This window comes from Camponotus floridanus, unplaced genomic scaffold, assembly GCF_003227725.1.
Source record: "Camponotus floridanus strain SB8 unplaced genomic scaffold, Cflo_v7.5 scaffold51, whole genome shotgun sequence".
NCBI classification, from domain to species: domain Eukaryota; kingdom Metazoa; phylum Arthropoda; class Insecta; order Hymenoptera; family Formicidae; genus Camponotus; species Camponotus floridanus.
In genome coordinates this window covers 1338940-1360916 of record NW_020229670.1, presented here as the reverse complement: position 1 = coordinate 1360916, position 21977 = coordinate 1338940, and the positions used below count along the sequence as shown (strand labels likewise).

The 21977-nt window shown below is 31.5% G+C and overlaps 1 protein-coding gene and 1 long non-coding RNA gene across 2 annotated transcripts in view; one reads left to right on the top strand and one right to left on the bottom strand.

The window, feature by feature from the left end:
• The window catches only part of LOC105252328, a 40797-nt gene that overhangs the window by 16383 nt on the left and 2437 nt on the right, over window positions 1-21977 (top strand). The window lies entirely within an intron of this gene.
• LOC105252327 (growth/differentiation factor 8) overlaps window positions 6163-21977 on the bottom strand; it is a 32293-nt gene continuing 16478 nt past the window's right edge. Inside the window, exons 2-3 of the mRNA XM_011259657.3 lie at window positions 11237-11846; window positions 6163-8700 (exon numbers count right to left, since the gene is read on the bottom strand). Coding sequence (XP_011257959.1) covers window positions 8481-8700; window positions 11237-11846 — 830 coding nt within the window. The 3' untranslated portion in view covers window positions 6163-8480. The remainder of the gene's footprint in view (window positions 8701-11236; window positions 11847-21977) is intronic.

Here is a 21977-nt window from a genome sequence, read left to right as displayed (position 1 = left end):
CCTGATGTGCTACGCAAATTCGGCGGCCAGATTCGGAGCGCACAAAATTACGTCAAAAATCACTATTGCATCTTAAAAAGAAATTTTGACCCCCTTTTTTGCAGGCCTGTATATTCTGTACAATTTTCATTCAATTCTCAATATTTTAAAAATAAGTACAAAACATCCTTAATTAATGCTACGATAGATAATCCTATCTATCAATGGTACTTGATGGAGAAATTAAATTATACTATCGGAAAGTATATAAATACATAAATAGCGCAGCACATACGTGCAGCGCTCGTGCCTTTCTTCATTCGATTCTCTTTATTACCGGCTTCTTCCTCTCCTTTTTTTCTCTCTCTCTCTCTCTTTCTCTCTCTGTTTCTTCGTTCGTTTACTCATAAAATGCAAATTCGAATAACGGTCGTACGCTTTAAGTCAAAGTTGAATGGATCATAAAACACAGAGATTGTCGTCATGGCAATTATGTCAAAGCTCGTGTGCTATGAATAATATTATTATTGTTACCCTCATTTCTTCCTCTCGTATACTTCTTGTTTAATAGTCGTGCATAAGAAACGCGCTTTAATATCGGTCTATATCCGTTTTCACTCTTCCGAACAGCGAAAGCTCTCACGTGCACACTGCCGCTTTTATGAGAATAGATCCTTCGTCGATTATTAAAGTCATCATATCGCTCGCACAGCGAGTTACAAATGCTATTCGATGTAATTACATACTGTGTGAATTGATAAGGATTTATCTTTTCAGTTCGTAATGTTTAAAATTACAAATTAATTTTAGAATTGTGATAAAGCAAGTTGTTATTTTATCAAATTTTTATTAGATATTGGTTAAATATATATCCATGATAAATAACATGATTTCTCGGTCATGTTTGGAGTCTCGTACTGCTATTTAAAAATACATTGTATAACGTTTCTTTTATCATTATTCTCGAAGAGTTTATCTGAAGAATCATAGACAACAGTACCTTTAATTCCTCAATTAATTATACTATTAATTGATTGTATTAAATACAATCTAATTTTTTCGACATGCATATTTACAGTCGAAATTTTTTCTTGTTCATCGCTTTTGTGTGCACATGGCAGAAATGTCCTTTAGTAGATTTACATAGATATTGGCAAAAAAAGTGTGAGACTCGTTTCTTGCATTTTTTTAAGTGGAAGGAGGAAAGTTAGGCGAGAATGTTTCAAACTACCAATTTAAATGCCGATCCGATGAGCCGGCCAATATGCCTCGCAGAGTGCAAGGTTATTAAGACATAGTCTGGTCGGCGGCACACGGTCGGCTAGTTTAGGTAGATTGGTCCAGGAGACCAGTGCATTTTCGAGAGCTCATTGTCATCGACGGCAGGCTAAGCATGACTCCGGATTATTCAATGATTGCATTATTTAAAATGCAAACATATATTTTTTTAAGATATATGTGTATAAATTATATTATATTTTTTTATATCAGACTTATATTTTAAAGTTTGAATTTAAATTACATTTTATGTGAATCGATTTTAAAAATAATGTTTTATACAAACATTTATACAAACATTTATTGTCGCAATGCTAGAAACACGATTCGCTCTCATTCGAAGAAATGATTTTGTATCTTGCGATTGCGGTGAAGATCTTTTTTATAAGGAATGTGAATTCGAAATGATACATTTCATTATAAATTCTTGGTGAAAAATATAAAGACACATCAGAAAATATTTTTTAAATTCCAATGCAGTAAACAAGATATCACAATACAAAAATACACAAGCCTTTTTCGGTATAAAAGTTTTCTACTATTCATTTTCATAAATCTTACATAAATTTTACCAATGATTGCAATCGTAAATCTTCGATAAATATTTTTTCCTCTTGGCGATACCTTGACATTGTTTATTTTTACAATAAAATTGCGTAGAAAATAAATAATTTATATATTATATACATACAGAGTGTCCCAAAAATCCCGGACCGGTCGAATATTTCATAAACTATGCACTTTAGAAAGAAATGTTTCAAACAAAAGTTGTATGGTTTGAAGGGGGCCATCAGATAGTGGCAATGATTTGACATGCGAGAGTCATTTGAAAGTCACGTGAAGATCACTGTCAATTTCTTAAACGGAACGCTCTATTTTTATTACATATTCGTATAGCTTATCTCGAGAGCTTTCTAAAACACTATAATAAAGTATTTCTTCATTGAGTATTTCTTCTTTTCTAAAACACTATAATAAAGTATTTCTTCATTGAGTATTTCTTCTTTTCGAGTTATGAGGCTCGAAATCATTTCTTAATTTTGCATAAACCATAAAATATCTAGTAAAATATTCAAATAATAATTGTTAATTGCAAATTACATATTTTTTTTAAAAACAACTATGTTTTTTCTTTACACCAATTGATTCCTCTCATTATTTTGTACATAAAATTATTAAAATAAGATAATCGAAAAATGAATATTTTACAAGATATTTTACGGTTTATGTAAAATTAAGAAATGATTTCAAGCCTCATAACTCGAAAAGTACTCAATGAAGAAATACTTTATTATAGTGTTTTGGAAAGCTCTCGAGATAAGCTACACGAATATGTAATAAAAAATGTAATAAAAAATAAGGAAGTTCTATTTAAGAAATTGATGGTGTTCTTTAAATGAGTCTTTCGTGGCTTTCAAATGACTGTCCCATGTCAAATCATTGCCACTATCTGATGGTCCCCTTCAAGCCATACATCTTTTGTCTGAAACATTTCTTTCTAAAGTGCACAGTTTATGAAATATTCGACCGGTCCGGGACTTTTGGGACACTCTGTATACATTGCACAAAAACGAGAATTTTTTACTTGCTTTCAATCTTCTATAATTTTATTCTAAATATTTTTGGCATACAATGTCAACTATTTCTATATCAATAAATTCTACAATGTTTTCGGGTTAATGTCGATTTTGGCATTTCTGTTTCGGTGAAAGGGGAGCACTAACCCGACCGTAGGCAAGGACGAGTGCTCGAGGCGCCGTCGAAGAAAAACAATAAAACGAGAATTGGCACGTCTGGCGAAACAGTTGAGTGCCGTCAATCTGGCCGACTTGCCAGGACGTGCATCTAACTTTCTCGCATTATATGCACGAATTATCGTCATACGTCTCTGAGTAACGTGGCTCTGACAATGTCACTGACACATTCTATGTCCATTAAAAATACTTAAAGTAACAATATATAAAAAATTTATAAAATGTTTAAAAAAAATTTAACATCTTTATAGAGAATTTTAATTTCAGTTTTATCATAAGAAATAGCTATATATATTTTTTAAATGTGTGCGTTAATTTGAATTTTGTAAATTGCCCCCCAAAGAAATTTACAAAATTCTATTCAATTATCAAACGTGACAATTATAGATAATAAAAATGTATAATAGAATAGATAATTTATTAGAGATCTATTAGAATAGATTAGAATTGAAAACATTATTGATATATATTTTTTTATTTTCAAAATATCACAAATTTTTCTTTCCAAAACTAATTAAACATATAGCTTAAATAGAAACAACTTTATCAAGAAATTGCTGATTATTTAAAATGCAAATATATATTTTTTTAAGATATATGTGTGTAAATTATATTATATTTTTTTTATATTAGACTTATATTTTAAAGTTTGAATTTAAATTACATTTTATGTGAATCGATTTTAAAAATAATGTTTTATACAAACATTGCAAAAACAACACACTAGATAAATTGTAATATTAAAATATGTAATTTTATTCTAAAGAAAGCTGGATTTAATATAAAGCTTTCAAATATAATATTTACATATATTTATTGCAAAACTGATATCTCTGTTATAGAATGATTTCTGATTTACTATTCATTTGTCATTTGTTCATGAAACGCCCTTTGCTAGCGATATATAGTGGCGCCAAGATCTGAAATAAATTTTTCCTTGGCATCCTTTCGATCTGGTTGGCGACAAATAAGATAACCCTTCCTTCAGTTTCATGTTACAATTTTCAGTTATCGCAACTGACACAAAAGCCATGACACAATTATAATGACCTAATAGAATGATCTATAAGAACAAATTATATAAAAAATTCTGTATTTATATATACAGAGTGTCCTAAAAGTCCCGGACAAGTCGAATATTTCATAAACTATGCACTTTAGAAAGAAATGTTTCAAACAAAAGTTGTATGGCTTGAAGGGGGCCATCAGATAGTGGCAATGATTTGACATGGGAGAATCATTTGAAAGTGAAGATCACCGACAATTTCTTAAATGGAACCCTTTATTTTTTATTACATATTCGTGTAGCTTATCTCGAGAGCTTTCCAAAACAGTATAATAAAGTATTTCTTCAATGAATACTTTTCGAGTTATGAAGCTTGAAATCATTTCTTAATTTTGCATAAACCATAAAATATCTAGTAAAATATTTATTTTTCAATTATCTTATCTGAATATTTTTATGTACAAAATAATGAGAGGAATCAATTGGTGTAAAGAAAACACATAGTTGTTTTAAAAAAAAATATGTAATTTGCAATTAACAATTACATTTTTTTTTAAAACAACTATATGTTTTCTTTACACCAATTGATTTCTCTCATTATTTTATACATAAAAGTATTAAGGTAAGATAATCGAAAAATGAATATTTTGCTAGATATTTTATGGTTTATGCAAAATTAAGAAATTATTTCAAGCCTCATAACTCGATAAGTACTCAATGAAGAAATACTTTATTATAGTGAAATACTTTATTATAATGTTTTAGAAAGCTCTCGAAATAAGCTACATGAATATGTAATAAAAAATAGGAGGTTCCATTTAAGAAATTGACGGTGATCACATGGCTTTCAAATGACTCTCCCATGTCAAATCATTGCCACTATCTGATGGTCCCCTTCAAGCCATACAACTTTTGTTTGAAACATTTTTTTCTAAAGTGCATAGTTTATGAAATATTCGACTGGTCCGGGACTTTTGGGACACTCTGTATAATTAAATTTTATTCTGATGCGATTGCATTGTGAGATATCGATAAACATATCCATATTCGGTAAACATGTTTTTAAAATATGCGTTATTTTATTGCCACGCCGTATGAATAATATTCCACATTTCTCGGAAAGCGATCGTGATATGTCAAACATTAAAATTATTCGTATATGACAAAGGTAAAAAGGAATGAAGGGAGAAGCGCGCGAGTAAAGTTTGAGTTGAGATATAAAAATTGTCGATTACAATTGAGATTTTATTTTATTTTCATATTGTTACGCGTGATAAATAATTAAAAGCATATGATTTACTACTTACATTAATCATGACATTAACCTTAATAACAATATGCTGGAAAGATATTACATCTATAATCATCAAGCTATATGTATACATTTTAGTCTAATCTATTGCAATAAGTATACATTGAGAGAAATTCTATAATGTTTCAATGATGTATTTATCGATCATTAATCATTAGTGATAAGTAAGTGATAATTGTATTTACAGAATTCCGTTCTGGTTCATAGCACGAACGGCGTGAACTATTGAGTTCAAATTTTTGGTATTATCAATATGCAGCGACATGCTACGTATGTAATAAACTCTAGATATAGTTTGAGGTAGAAACTTCGCACTACTTATTTGGAAAACCAATTTGATATGATGATTAATGGTGCGTATATGTTGCGAAAAATATTTTTCCTTATCCTAGAGGTGTACCAGAAATCGACGAAAACATGACTGATTTTAATTAGTAGGCAGAATAATAATCATTTGTGCCCCCCAAAGTTTATCAGCCGTTACCACGAATCTTGCATTGATTAAAGAAAAAGAGAAAAAAACTCATCGTCAAACACAATTTGATAAGGTGCAGATTAGTGACTGCAAGAGATATTTTTGCAGATATTGCTATATTTATCGTATAACTGTGTGTGACTTTAAACATAAATTTAAAGCGCATGACACGTAAAAATAGCAAGGTGCTTATCTTAGAGCTGATACGCACATTGCGAAATGTTTTTCCCTTTTAGAAAGTTGCCTCTTTATTTTTTTTTAATTTTCAGTAAATTAAGTAATTAAAATTGCATCATTGAAATAAATACCTTATATTTCATGAGGAGCAAAGGAGGAAAAATAAAATGTTATTCCGTGCTCATCGAAAAACCGTTTATTTTATGGAATAAATATTTTTCTATCTATGCTATTATCTAGGAAGTACACATTATACATATATAAGTATGCATTTTTTGCCGTCCTTGTTCATATATTGAAAAAGATATATATATATATATATATATATATATATATATATATATATTATTTTTTAATTATTGGTACACTGACAAACAAACGAAAAATGGATAGGACGAAGTTGGACGAAGGAAAACAACAGTGATGAAAGAAGAAAAAGGGATGAGATGATAGAGGACAGCTGGACAGAGAAGAGATGAGTTACAAAAGAATCGATTTTTCAAGGAGCTTTCTCTTACACTCTAATAATTGCTTTATATAAAAATCGCAAAGAGTTTTTTATAAACTCGTACGTGTATATGTATATGTTTTTTTTTCCATTAAAATCACATAAAGTTTAAGGACGGTGCGCGCAAGTCGATCGTATATCGTATACTATTTTACAAAATGTAACTACAAACAAATGTAACTACAGTGCACTTGACTCGAAGCCGAGGGAAAAACGTGGAATTAAGTGTTACTCCGTACAGCGTAAAAAAATTTTTAGCACGATTTTGAAGATTGCCATATAGCAAAGATTGAAATTAGAATAGAATTTTACTTCTCGATGCTATAGATTCAGATAAATGTCACATTATCGCAATTATTGCACTTTTCATTGAGTATATACAAAAACCTAAATTCATCGAAATTTTACTGCTTTCCATCGCTACATATAACTAGAATCGTTTAAGTGTCGGAGAGATATGTCTATACATATTATAGCATTAATCCTTTCCTTCATGATGCAATTAAGCATTATACAAGGATCAAAGACGGATCCTAATGAATCTATAAAATTAATCGGATTTCACGCTTATCAAGGAATCTTTAGAATTATCATATCCGAAAATATATTTGTCAATTCTTGAATATATTACGTAAAGCGTGAAACAAGAAGGGATACGTGTAAAAAAAACGTCGTTATCCCTTCTTAATAAGTGCATCTCCCGATTCGTTAAAATGCAGCTATTAATACTTAATAAGTTATGAAGAAAGTTATGAGAATTTCGCGTTTGTTGCGCGAATAACGTTTATTTATCTAGAAAAAAATGTTCAATACTTATTTTTTGCGATCGTAAACATTTTTGCGAAATTTTCAATTTTCGCCGTATCGAAGAATTTCAAACTTCAGATATCGCATCGTGTGTGTAATTACAATTTATTTAAAACCATACTCGCGTTTTAGAAAAGCGAAGGACAGAGTCGCCGATATACAAATAACATCCTTATTAGATCCTTTCAGGATCCAGGAGTCTCAGCGAAGCAACACCATACTCTTTTGCTACAACTTATTTACACAATTCGAAACGCTCTCTCGCACACACACTCTCACAATTTGCTAAAAAAACGATCATAATGACAAAAATTATATATAATATCTATATATAATATATTATAGAAAGACGAAGGGATGGGGAAAGGGAGAGGAAAAATCATTAGAAAAACAACGATTTTACTGTACACCGAGATCTGTTGGCCAACACGTTTCCATCGATCGTCGACGATCTCAATTAGTGTATATTTTGTTTGCAATATAAAGAAATAAAAGAGACAAAAATATTATATTTTTTCAACACAATTTCGCCATATTGAAAATGATCGAATTATATTCTTCGCTGCAATTTATTGAAAGTCTCGCGAAGGAGATGTGAGAGTGGAAATTTCCAAGTTTTATACTGCTTATCACCGTGTTAAACTTCTACGAATATAGAAAACATATAGTAATTTTTAAATTCATAATATTATAAATACCCCAGGTTCTCTCGCTCCTGCCTTCGAGGAATAGGAAATTCGTGTCTTGGAGATTTATAATCCCGAGGTCGTATACGTGGATCAGGTGCAAACGTATCGGCGTCTTAAAAATAATACCGTGACTCTAGGAACTATCCGCTTTGCCATGGATCACCATCGGGATACCTGCCGCTGACGACACGAGTTCCTCCTTGGCATCCAGCGCACAGTCTTCGAGGAGATCCTCGCGAATCACCACCCGCACACTTTACGTCTCTGCTGTCTCGCGCTCCGAAGGGATCCGCATCACGCGACCACTCTCCGAACAAGGCACTTTCAGTCTATCGGATGAGGAATCGCCGAGAACGCGGCGACGACAATTGACGACGATTGATGAGGACAACGATGATGATTATCGGAATTGATCAGAAGGAGAGCATCGCGGGACGTTGTCTTGTAAGGGGCTCTCCACGTTGCTCTCGTCATCCCGTCTGACTCGTAGGTGGACTATGAGCAGCCACACTTCTCGACTACCATGCCCGGTAGTCGCGAGAACACGATCTGATACTCATTGTCGAAGTACAGCATCGTGATCTCGGACAATTTTCTAGGCGCGCAGCATGGTCCAGTATTATTCGGCGGTTCTGCTAGGCTGACGATATGCGTATTGGGATAGGCCGGAAGAAAAGCCATCGGACAGTCACCCGAGCAGTAATTGGCATCGTATCTGCGACAAAGATTTAGGGAGTCGATTGTTAATGCAAATTTTACCAATCCATCATTCAGCGCTAAGAGACTGATTTTCATTTCTTGAGATTTATTTTTTTCTTTATTAATTATTTTTTGTATTAATTTTATAAAAAAAATTTTCCCAGACAGCACAAAAAGACCAAAAGATGTCTTAAAGATGTCTAAAGGACTTTAAGATATCTTTAAGTCGTCTTTTAAATGTCTTTTGGACATGTGTGTTGTCTGGGTTATTTTGATCGTTGAAATAATTGATAAAACTCATATTTTTTTATCTTGAAAATAAATATCGATGAGAAAACAATCTGACTACTTTCTCTAAACTGAGAAAAAAATCTGGTTGTATTAATTAAAATTCTGGTAGATTTAATCAGTATATCTGTTGGAAAATGGACGAATCAGAATTCTAGTAGGAATTACCAGATGAATCTGATTAATTTCTTCCTGTTAAATTTACCAAATTTTTCTGGATATAATTTAAAATTAATTTATCAAATTTTCATTTTTCTGGCTTAATAATACTAAACTCACCAGCACCAAGTAGTCTAAAATTGTTTCCATCTAATCTCAAAAGTCTGTTTAATATTCTGTATTCCAACAAGATTATTGGATAAGTTCAATCCAGATTATTGAATAAATTATTTTAAATTCAGTTTGTTAGAAATTAAACTGATAAACAGTGATGCAAGAAGAGCAGCTCAAACACACAGAATCAGAGAGCTAGCGTTCTCTTTCTGGCACTACTGCTCATAAGAGAAAAAAAATATACTTTAGATTTAATGTTAATACTGGTTCTTTATATACATTTCATGGCAAATATTGAATACGAATTAAGTTAAGAGAGTAAGCAAAGAAATTAATGTAACAAGAAATTTTATAGATTCAACCAGAAAATACTAACCAAATCCTTATAGTAAAATCTATTAAACGTTCTAGTTATAAAAAATCGAGTTTTATCATGATAACTAGAAATTTTTGTTTGATTTAACCAAAATGCCTTCAATCATACACGTCTTCCTGGTACAATCAAACGATTTTTCTCAGTGTACGGATATAAATAATACAATTTATTCTTATAGTTTAAAGTTAATTCCTGATACATATATTTTTATTGAAAAAAGTATACGTCAAACTCTAGTCCGATGTGCATATTTTAATTAAAACTTGTATACAAAGATTGCGAAGGGAAACAATCAACTTTGTATTCATTATTTTTACATTCTGCAATATCATCGTTAATGTCATTATAACAAATTAATTTAAAATATACATTCATACGCAATATTAATGAGCGCAAATAGGAGATATTTTTAGATTGAACGTGCGTAATAACCGTTTAGTATTGTTGATGTAAAAGTTGTTCTACGTGCCAAGAAAGCTACAGTTTCTGCAGTGAAGCCAAGTGTAGCTCAAATATTTTCTTTCACTAGAAAAATCTGTACGAGTACGTGCTTAACTAACGATGCATTAATCGTTTCGCAAATCAGAATATATATACATGTATATGCTCTCGTGGAAGCATTATACGTTTCAGAATATTCTACTAAACGGGCAAATAATATTATAATATTATAATATTATTACAATATAATAATATAATAATATAATAATATAATAATATTATAATATAATAATATTATAATATTATAATAAAATACATCGATCTAATAACTCAAATGAATAAATTTATTATAATCTCCGATATATAAAAAGAGATAAAGATAGAAAGAGAGGGATTTCTAATAAATCATTTTCTGTTTATTTGTCGTTAAATCTGATTGCCTAATTCTGATCTTTGACTCGATCTTACAACAGAAAACAAGTACAGGGTAAAAAACATTTTGTATTTCTGTTAAAATTTTCTCGTGTAAAAATTTTTGTGTTAAATTTTTAACATACTCTATGTTAATGTAACATATTATCGTTGCGTTATTTTGACATTCCTGCGTAGAGTTAATATTCACGTCTTTCTAAGAATTAAAACAACACAATTAATATGTAAATGCACGAATTTTTGATGAAATATGTTATATGTTAAAATGAACAGATAAGTTGTGTTATGTTTCTATCTGTAACAGTTTCCAGATGTTAAATCGACATATCTCTTCTGTTATTTATCATAAAAATGTAAGAATAACATTTTCTTTTAATTAAATTTAACATTATAAATATGTTAATTTAACATAAACTTTATTTCTAGATAAAGTTTAAGTGTTAGACTTTTGTGTTAATTTTTAAACCTATTATTTGTGTTATTTATTTACATACTTGGCTTCTGTTAAATTAACATTAAAATTAGACTGGATAAATTGGGACATGTGAAATATGTTAAATTTAACACAAAATTTTTTACTGTGTAGTTAATATATTTGAAACATTGCTCGCAAAATATGCGGATAAATAACGGCATTAAAGAAATAGGATTTATAATCGACCGATGTAAACCTTTCTAAAGATTAGAGAATCTTGATAAAAGAAAATGGGAAATGGAAAAATATCACCAAAAATGTACTCACTTTTTCGGTGCGATTATCCAATCCCAGCCAAATTTTTCAAAGTCCACTGTTAGCTTATACCGGCAACACCTAGTCTCCTGACTAGCCTCGTCGCAATTGAGTCCCACGTTTCTCTTGATCCTAGAGCTTCTTCGCGAATCGAGTTCCTGCATCTGCACTTCGAGATACGGTGCGTATTCTGCGCCGGGATTGGTCTCGACCAATCGAGGCGAATTCCTGCGATGATTCCCGCCGGATCCAGTGATCTTCAAAGCCACTCCAAGATTGTCCCGGGGATGTTTGAACCACTCGGCCACCATTCGTTTGAGCTCGATCGTGATCCAACCTCCCCGTCGTCCAAACAGTCGAGGGTGCTTCGTGGTGAGAGGTGGACCCAATAGGGGTCCGCCAGTCTCAGTTGCGCCCCGAAGAATCCTCTGTAACGTGATTGTTACCGGACCAGCATCTTGATCTTCTAGATCGATCGATTCGCCGAGCTCCGCGGTTTCTTGATTGACACCCCATATCCACAAAGATAATTCTGCTTTAGTAACGCGATGCTGAATGACTTTGTCGGAGAATTTAAAGTACAACACGTCTAAGTTGCCCTTTGAATGCCTTAGCCTTTGATCTGGAAAAGACAAGATATACATAATATATAAATCTCATAATACACAATAATTATCTCTCTCTCTTTCTCATCAATCATATGTATATATATATATATATATATATATATATATATATACTTTTGAATGACCCTGTATATATATATATATATATATATATATATATATATATATATACAGGGTTCCAAAAGTCCCGGACAAGTCGAATATTTCATAAACTATGCACTTTAGAAAGAAATGTTTCAAACAAAAGTTGTATGGCTTGAAGGGGGCCATCAGATAGTGGCAATAATTTGACATGGGAGAATCATTTGAAAGTGAAGATCACCGACAATTTCTTAAATGGAACCCTTTATTTTTTATTACATATTCGTGTAGCTTATCTCGAGAGCTTTCCAAAACACTATAATTAAATATTTCTTCATTGGGTATTTTTCGAGTTATGAGACTTGAAATCATTTCTTAATTTTGCATAAACCATAAAATATCTAGTAAAATATTCATTTTTCGATTATCTTACCTTAATACTTTTATGTACAAAATAATGAGAGGAATCAATTGTAAAGAAAACACATAGTTGTTTAAAAAAAAATATGTAATTGTTAATTGCAAATTATATATTTTTTTCTTAAAAACAACTATGTTTTTTCTTTACACCACCATGATTCCTCTCATTATTTTACATAAAAGTATTAAGGTAAGATGATCGAAAAATGAATATTTTACAAGATATTTTACGGTTTATGTAAAATTAAGAAATGATTTCAAGCCTCATAATTCGGAAAGTACTTAATGAAAACTAACATAATTATATGTTTTGGAAAGCTCTCGACGTGAGCTACCAGAATATTTAATAAAAATATTTAATAAAGAATGGGGAATTCCATTTAAGAAATTGACGGTGATCTTCACGTGACTTTCAAACGACTCTCCCATCTCAAATCATTGCAAGTATCTGATGGCCCTTCAAGCCATACAACTTTTGTCTGAAACATTTCTTTCTAAAGTGCATAGTTTATGAAATATTCGACCGGTTCGGGACTTTTGGGACACCCTGTATATGTGTGTAGGCACGGAAGTGTCCTCCTCCGATTTTGATGAGCTTTTAATATGTTGTTTCCTAGACAAAAATAAGGGACACGTATTTTTTTATACGTGTGTCTAATAATCCGTGCCCATACGCGTGTCTAATAATCCTTTGAAGAAAATCAGTTTTTTTCTTTCGAGATGAATATTTCAGAAACTATAAGTGATAGAAAACAATTTTTAAATTAAAAGTTAAATGGCTTCAAGAGTTCTTTACAACAATAACAAAAAAAAATTTTTATTTTTTTTAATTTTTCAAAATAATTTTCAAAATTTCTTTTTGTTATTGTTGTAAAGTATTCTTGAAACCATTTAACTTTTAGTTTAAAAATTTTTTTCTATCTCTTATAGTTTCTGAAATATTCATCTCGAAAGGGAGAAACCGACTTTTTTCAAAGGGATGTTTTAGCATCCTTTAGACATGCGTATGGGCACTTATAAAAAAATACGTATCCCTTATTTTTGTCTGATAAACAACATATTAAAAGCTCATCAAAATCGGAGGGAGACACTTCCTTGTTAGAATAAGAATATTAATTGCATAAGATTTCTAATTGCACACATTGATATTCAGATTTTTATTTCTAATGCTCTTCGCAATATTATAATTTTCAATCGAGTATGATTATTTATGCTGCGTAGTACAAATGCATTAGGGTGTATGGTTCGCGTAAATTATGTCGGAAAATTCCAAATAGGAGATATAATGTCTCGTCGATAGTCTTGTTGATGCGCTACACACGCCAACGATGATAAAGTGCCATTTCTTTCCCAATAATCCGTATATGAATGCGTCTTTTCGGGTTTTTTCTTGTTTTTTTTTAATGTAGAGAATTCGCCATCGGATCTCGCATTGCATCATTTATTATTTGTGAATGAAAAGATTCTCAATGTAGTCGATATACTATATCCTCGAAAGTATAGTACTCGATAAAGTAGTATCGTTGCAGCGCTTAATGATTTCATGACCACTTTGTGCTATCTACATAAATACTGGATATCATGAATGAGGTAAAATAAAAAAATAAAACAGTATTGATTTTCGCTGACGTATAAACAAAGATATATGCTCATATATATATATGAACTGATGCATTTTGGAATACAATTTTTGATTCGCATTTAAATGTCATCACAATCTGAATAAATATTCGAGTGACTGTTTTTCTTATGCATATTATTTACAAACTCAAGAATATATCTTGTCATATTTCTGCGCTGGTTAGAAAATAGTTTCAAATCGGATGTGCGTTAGAATTTTTTTTTTTCATCTCCTAGCAAGATAAAGATATCAAAATATATCTGCGTTCGCGAAAATATCAAGTATCACGGTGATACCAAAGATCGCAACATAGTATAAGCTACGTTACGACAACTTAGTTAAGTTGCTTTAGAGGTTATCGGATAGAAAATGAACGCGATAATCATTTACGTCAAGCTATTTCTAGTGCATTGGAGTACAAAGTTAAGGATTCGAAAATGTTTACCTTATTTTATTAATCATACGATGACACGATCAATAAACGCTAGAAAGAGTTTATAAAAACACGGAGATCGTAGAAGAAGCGGTATGGCTTTTGATGATTTACATCGATCATCGCGTTACATTGAAATTGCATTGACTGTAACGCGCGCGAATAATTATTTCTAATTGGTCGATAATCAGACGAAAGCATCGGCGATAAAATGGCGTTATTAGAAAATACTGTTTCTCATCGCGAATACGAAAGTTAATTGATGCGTAATAATACGTTTTTTGATCGGCTTTATAACGGCGACGTAATGTCGACTATTCCGCACGATTTGGTCTTTTTATGAATAAAAAAGATCATAAATTACATGTAATAATCTCATACATAAGCATGTACACGTATGTCGGTCTGTGCGCGATATAAGAGCATACTTCTTAAAATAAGTATATCGCGGAGATATTGCGAGAAACATCCTTCGACTTCGTCGATCACGATATTTTCTTCATTGATCAAGTGAAGCATACATTTTGTGTTTTTTTCTGATTGCTGATGGTAGCAATTTAAGTGGTTGTAAAGCGCGTTTCCTTGAGAATCGTAATTTTGTTAATTACTTGAACTCTTCGATGTTATACTATCGGCATATATTATCAAATACACTTGTAGATATACTTGTAGATAAAATAAAAAACATGCTCGCAATTGATTATCCGTGTTGTGTTTTCTCTGGTTGACGAATACATCTTCGGAATTGCATGGATTTGCAGAAGTTTGTGAATCATTGACACATAATCATTGACACGAAAGAGTCAAGGAGGAATCTCTTTCGGGTCATACACTTTTTACGATATATGAAATGTTCAAAGAGATAAAACGCACAAAAATTCCTTGTACAAATAAAATTTTGTAATTCAATTTATCATAATTCCACTAAAGGTGAAATATCGCTCCAAGTTTTTATCCTGCAGTTTTTTCGCACTATACAATTAATTGATAAAAAGTTTAATTTTTCCGTAATTTCCCTCACGCTTATTATATAAAAAGATAGATTGAAAAACATTAAACGAGTTAAGATATGATTTTATTTCATAAACGGCAAAATCTTTGCTTCCGATATCCTTTTGCTTGTCTCATTCATTACGCCTAGCTTTCATGAGATCGAGATGAGTTGCGACGCGATTGCAGATCGGGATTGAGTAGATCGTGAATAAAACATCGACAAAACCTGAAGGATATGGCTAGTTTTCAAAATAAGAGGATCCGTCAATTTAGAAACTTCTTCTCTCGTTGACCGCAGCGTATGTCGTGGTGTCGCAAAAACGCTTCACAAATACCCGCGCAGGATTTCCTCGTGATTGTAATACCCGCGATCGAGAGATCGGCAATAAATCAGCAAGAGAGAACTCAGCTGACCGTCGTTTCTTGTCGATCGCGGTGACACGCACGTGTGTCCGACATTTGCCCCGATGACCGACGTTAAACCCGATCTTGGATCTCTCTTCTGGAGAACGATCAAGCGCGGATCGATCCATCGAAACGCGAAAAGGGGAAAAAAGAAGAAAGAGAGAAGCGGCGCGACAGCAGGCAGATTTATATACACCGGTAAGAGACTCTATTCAGGCCATCGCTCGGTGAAGACGACCGCTTCCATGAAGGGTAGAGCCACCTCAAATCGTACCGTTATACGAGAGCGAGCGACGTTTTTCTCCCGATCGATCAATCAACGCGCACTCGGCGCGTATTGATACGCGACTTTGCGCGCATCTTCTAAGCCGGCCACACTCGTCCTGGTATTCGACTGGTTCCTCGCTCGCCGGTGGCTGTAAGAAATTTTCCGTGAAACTTATGAATCTCGTGCAACGTTTCTCGAGTTAGAGGACACGACGCAATTCGAGGAAGATTTAGAAGAAAATGATTTTAGATGATCACACTGAGAAAAAAATCTGATTGCATTAATTAGAATTCTAGTAGATTCAACCAGTATGTCTTTTGGAAAATGAACAAACCAGAATTCTTGTAGGAATTACCAGATAAATCTGATTAATTTCTTCCTGTTAAATTTATCAAATTTTCTGGTTAATAATATTAAACTCGCCAGCACCAAGTCGTCTAAAATTTTTCCCATCTAATCTCAAAAGTCTGTTTAATATTCTGAATTCCAACACGATTATTGCATAAATTCAATCAAGATTATTGAATAAATTATTTCAGTTTGTTAGAAATTAAACCGATAAACAGTGCACTGAGAAAAAAATCTGATTGCATTAATTAGAATTCTGGTAGATTCAACCAGTATGTCTGTTGGAAAATGAACAAACCAGAATTCTTGTAGGAATTACCAGATGAATCTGATTAATTTCTTCCTGTTAAATTTACCAAATTTTCTGGTTAATAATATTAAACTCGCCAGCGTCAAGTCGTCTAAAATATTTTTCCACCTAATCTCAAAAGTCTGTTTAATATTCTGAATTCCAATACGATTATTGCATAAATTCAATTCAGATTATTGAATAAATTATTTTAAGTTCAGTTTGTTAGAAATTAAACTGATAAACAGTGATGCAAGAACAAGGTAAAAAACATTTTGTATTTCTGTTAAAATTTTCTCGTGTAAAAATTTTTGTGTTAAATTTTTAACATATTCTTATGTTAATGTAACATATTATCATTGCGTTATTTTGACATTTCTGCGTTGAATTAATATTCACCGTTTCTAAGAGTTAAAACAACACAATTAATATGTAAATGCACGAATTTTTGATAAAATATGTTATATGTTAAAATGAACAGATAAGTTGTGATATTTTTCTCTTTATAATGGTTTCCATATGTTAAAGCGACATTTCGTCTGTTATTGATCATAAAAATATAAGAATAATATTTTCTTTTAATTAAATTTAACATTAAAAATATGTTAATTTAACATAAACTTTATTTCCAGATAAAGTTTAAGTGTTACACTTTTGTGTTAATTTTTAAACATATTACTTGTGTTACTTATTTACATATTTACCTTCTGTTAAATTAACATTAAAATTAGAGTAGATAAATTGGGACACGTGAAATATGTTAAATTTAACACAAAATTTTTTACTGTGAACAAGATGCAGCTTAAACAATCAGAGAGCTTGCGTTCTCTTTCTGACATTACTGCTCGTAAGAGTAAAAAATACTTTGGATTTAATGTTAATACTAGTTTTTTATAGACATTTCATGGCAAATATTGAATACGAGTTAAGTTAAGAGTGGCTCGCCGCCTAGCGGCAAGCAAAGAAATTAATGTAACAAGAAATATTATAGATCCAACCAGAAAATACTAACCAAATTCTATAGTAAAATCTATTAAACGTTCTAGTTATAAAAAATCATGTCTTAACATGATAACTAGAAATTCGTTTGATTTAACCAAAATGCTTCCAATCATATACAGGGTGGGCCATTTTAAGTGATCCACTCAAATAACTTTTTTATATTTGAATGTACAACAAAATGTTTCAAATAAAAGTTGCTTAACTTCGAGGGGGACAGAAGGTGGGTGGCAAAAATTTGACCTTGGATAGTCATTTGAGGGTCACATAAAGGTTACTTTCAATTTCTTAAATGGAACCCCCTATTTTTCATTGCATATTCTTGTAGCTTATCTCGAGAGCTTTCCAAAACAGTATAATTAAGTACCTTTTCATTAAGTACTTTTTGAGTTATAAGGCTTGAAATAATTTTTTAATTTTACATAAACCATAAAATATCTAGTAAACCATTCATTTTTCGATTGTCTTACCTTCATACTTTTATATACAAAATAATCAGGAATAAAAAGGAATCAATTGGTGTAAAGAAAACATACAGTTGTTTTTAAGAAAAAATATGGAATTGTTAATTGCAAATTACATATTTTTTCTTAGAAACAACTATGTGTTTTCTTTACACCAATTGATTCTTCTCATTATTTTGTACATAAAAGTATGAAGGTAAGATAATTGAAAAATGAATGGTTTACTAGATATTTTATGGTTTATGTAAAATTAAGAAATTATTTCAAGCTTTATAACTCAAAAAGTGCTTAATGAAAAGGTACTTAATTATAGTGTTTTGGAAAGCTCTCGAGATAAGCTACAAGAATATGGAATGAAAAATAGGGGGTTCCATTTAAGAAATTAAAGGTAACCTTTACGTGACCTTCAAATGACTATCCAAGGTCAAATTTTTGCCACCCATCTTCTGTCCCCCTCAAAGTCAAGCAACTTTTATTTGAAACATTTTGTTGTACATTCAAATATAAAAAAATTATTTGAGTGGATCACTTAAAATGGCCCACCCTGTATGTCTTGTTGGTCAATCAAACGATTTTTCTCACATATGCATATATTGAGAAAATCAATCAAACCGTATATGAAAATAAAATTTGTTCATAGAGAGATTATATAGTTACATATTTACAGATATACAAATACATTTATAACATACATGTCAATGTGATAATTTGTCTAGGAATTAATTAATCAATTAATATATTTATATTTTCTAATTAAATTCATCCGTCATAATATGATTGAATTTTTCGAATAGTATCTTTTTATTAAAAATTTATTAAGTATTTTGCATAAAGTAATTTTAAGTAGTCGTTTATATTAATTATATTTATATATAAATATTCATTTCTGTTTAATAAATAATCAGTTTAATAAATATTCATTTAAATATTATAGAAGTGATTATAGATGCAAAAGAAAAGAAGCAGATAAATAGATTCTTTTCGTGCGGGATATTTATTCATTTACATTGTAACGGCAAAGCATTCCTCGAATGGAATGTCGCCGGTGTCTTTTATTATTCGATGTACGAGTTGCACGAGCTGGAGACACGCAACTTCGACTTTTCTCAATTTTGCATGAAAATTCGACGAAATTGCGTGACGCTCGCGCGTGCGGAGGAGATTTATTTTCGTTTACGTTTTATTAGAATAATCGCGACGGACACCGCGATTAACCTTGCGCTCTCTGCGTTTTCGAGCACATTCGAATAATTCGATTATCATCTCTCCCCCCCCTGCGATCTACCCTCGTCTTGCTTTTATTCGCCGTCACTGTCACTGTCACCCGTCAGCTGTCCCGTGCAGCGATCGTCTGACGCGCGCGCGGACTCGCATCTACCGTAGATCTACATGATGCCACTATACCCGTCACGCCGTCTACTTCCGAAAACTAATTATTATTAATCACGTCAACTTTACGATTACGGGACGTACCCTCCCCGCCGCGCCCTTTGCGTTTTACGCGGTTGAAAGTCGGCGAGAGAAAGTTTGACAGTCGAAAAACCTTTTACGTATTGATGTCTATGATTGGTATAATCCACTCAACTGATTCCACGTCAATTATTTGTTATGGACGTGAATCACAATTTGATGAATTCTCAAGTTTATATTTGATGAAAAAAACAAAAGCTAAATAATAGTAATATAATGAAAATATTTTCGAGGAGAAAGCGATATGCAATCGTCCCGGTCGCGATGATTTCATATTTAATAAAGTGTCAAACAGTTCGTCCAATTACTACGTCTTGGATTTAGATTACATTATCAGAAATTTTATCGCTAAAAGTTTACGGCAGAATTTCCTCAAGTCTCGCACATAATTTTTTTTTGTGGTATACACTGTAAAAGACATTTTGTATTTCTGTTAAAATTTTCTCGCGTAAAAATTTTGTGTTAAATTTTTAACATACTCTTATGTTAATGTTACATATTATCGTTGCGTTATTTTGACATTTCTGCGTTGAGTTAATTTCACCGTTTCTAAGAGTTAAAACAACACAATTAATATGTAAATGCACGAATTTTTGATGAAATATATTATATGTTAAAATGAACAGATAAATTGTGTTATTTTTCTCTCTATAACAGTTTCCACATGTTAAGTCAACATATCTCTTCTGTTATTTATCATAAAAATGTAAGAATAACATTTTCTTTTAATTAAATTTAACATTATAAATATGTTAATTTAACATAAACTTTATTTACAGATAAAGATTAAGTGTTACACGTTTGTGTTAATTTTTAAGCATATTATTTGTGTTATTTATTTACATACTTGTATTCTGTTAAATTAACATTAAAATTAGAGTGAATAAATTGGGACACGTGAAATATGTTAAATTTAACACAAAATTTTTTACTGTGTAGTATAAGTCGAACACAAATTCGCAGAAATTCCTAGAGCGAAAATTAAATTCATGGAGTTTTTCGAAAAGTCATTTTACATAATCGTTTTCAATACCCTTTCGTACGTGTTTATTATCTATTTTCGAAAAGTATTATAATGCAATGTTCGAAATAAAAAGCGTGATGAAATGAAATGAGGAAGGCGACAAATAATGAGGTTGTTTTAATCGAAAACGTCCGATCATCCAAAGTCTACGAGAACACGCGTGACAATTTGTCGCGTGATATTTTTAAACGTTGTCGCCGCCCTTACATTAGCGATGTAGCCGGGGAACAAAAGAAGAAGCTGCCGATAGCGACGAAAAGTGCATCTCTCGGGGATGCACCGAGCAGACGAGGAGGGAGACCATGCGTCGTAAATGGTAGAAGGTCGTTCCATATCAATTATTTCTTCGCTTTATTTATAGGCAGGGCCACGACACCGCGGTATCATCGTTGTTTTCCATGATTTCCACCCATCGTTTCAACGGGTTCTCCTGTCTTGCTTTCCCGCTTTCTACGCGATTCTACGAAGACGCGACGCGTGTCGGCAAAAGTGCGATTGCGCATTCATTTCCGCAAGACTCAGCGACTATTATGCGAATAGGCTGATATAGTCGTTAAATAATGAGCGATAAATTGTAATTGGCAGAGATTAGGCATCATTTGTCTTCACAAACTATTCGAGCTTCCAAGTAGAGATATCGATTAAATCGGAAACGCATAAAATATTGTATAAAAAACGAAGTATCAATAATATGTAAAGAATGTATAGATGTTTGACAATCAAAATCACACAGTAAAAAATTTTGTGTTAAATTTAACATATTTTACATGTCCCATTTTATTTTAACATATAACATATTTTATCAAAAATTCGTGCATTTACATGTTAATTATGTTGTTTTAACTCTTAGAAACGATGAATATTAATTCAACGTAGAAATGTCAAAATAACGCAATATGTAATATGTACATTAAGATAATATGTTACATTAACATAGGAGTATGTTAAAAATTTAACACAAAAATTTTTACACGAGAAAATTTTAACAGAAATACAAAATGTTTTTTACCGTGCGTTCTAAATTATTCTCTTCACAGTAAAAACTTTTGTGTTAAATTTAACATATTTTACATGTCCCAATTTATCCACTCTAATTTTAATGTTAACAGAAGGCAAATATGTAAATAAATAACACAAGTAATATGTTTAAAAATTAACACAAAATTGTAACACTTAAACTTTATCTTTATTTAAATTAACATATTTATAATATTAAATTTAATTAAAAGAAAATGTTATTCTTACATTTTTATGATAAATAACAGAAGAGATATGTCGGTCTAACATATGGAAACTGTTATAGAGAGAAAAA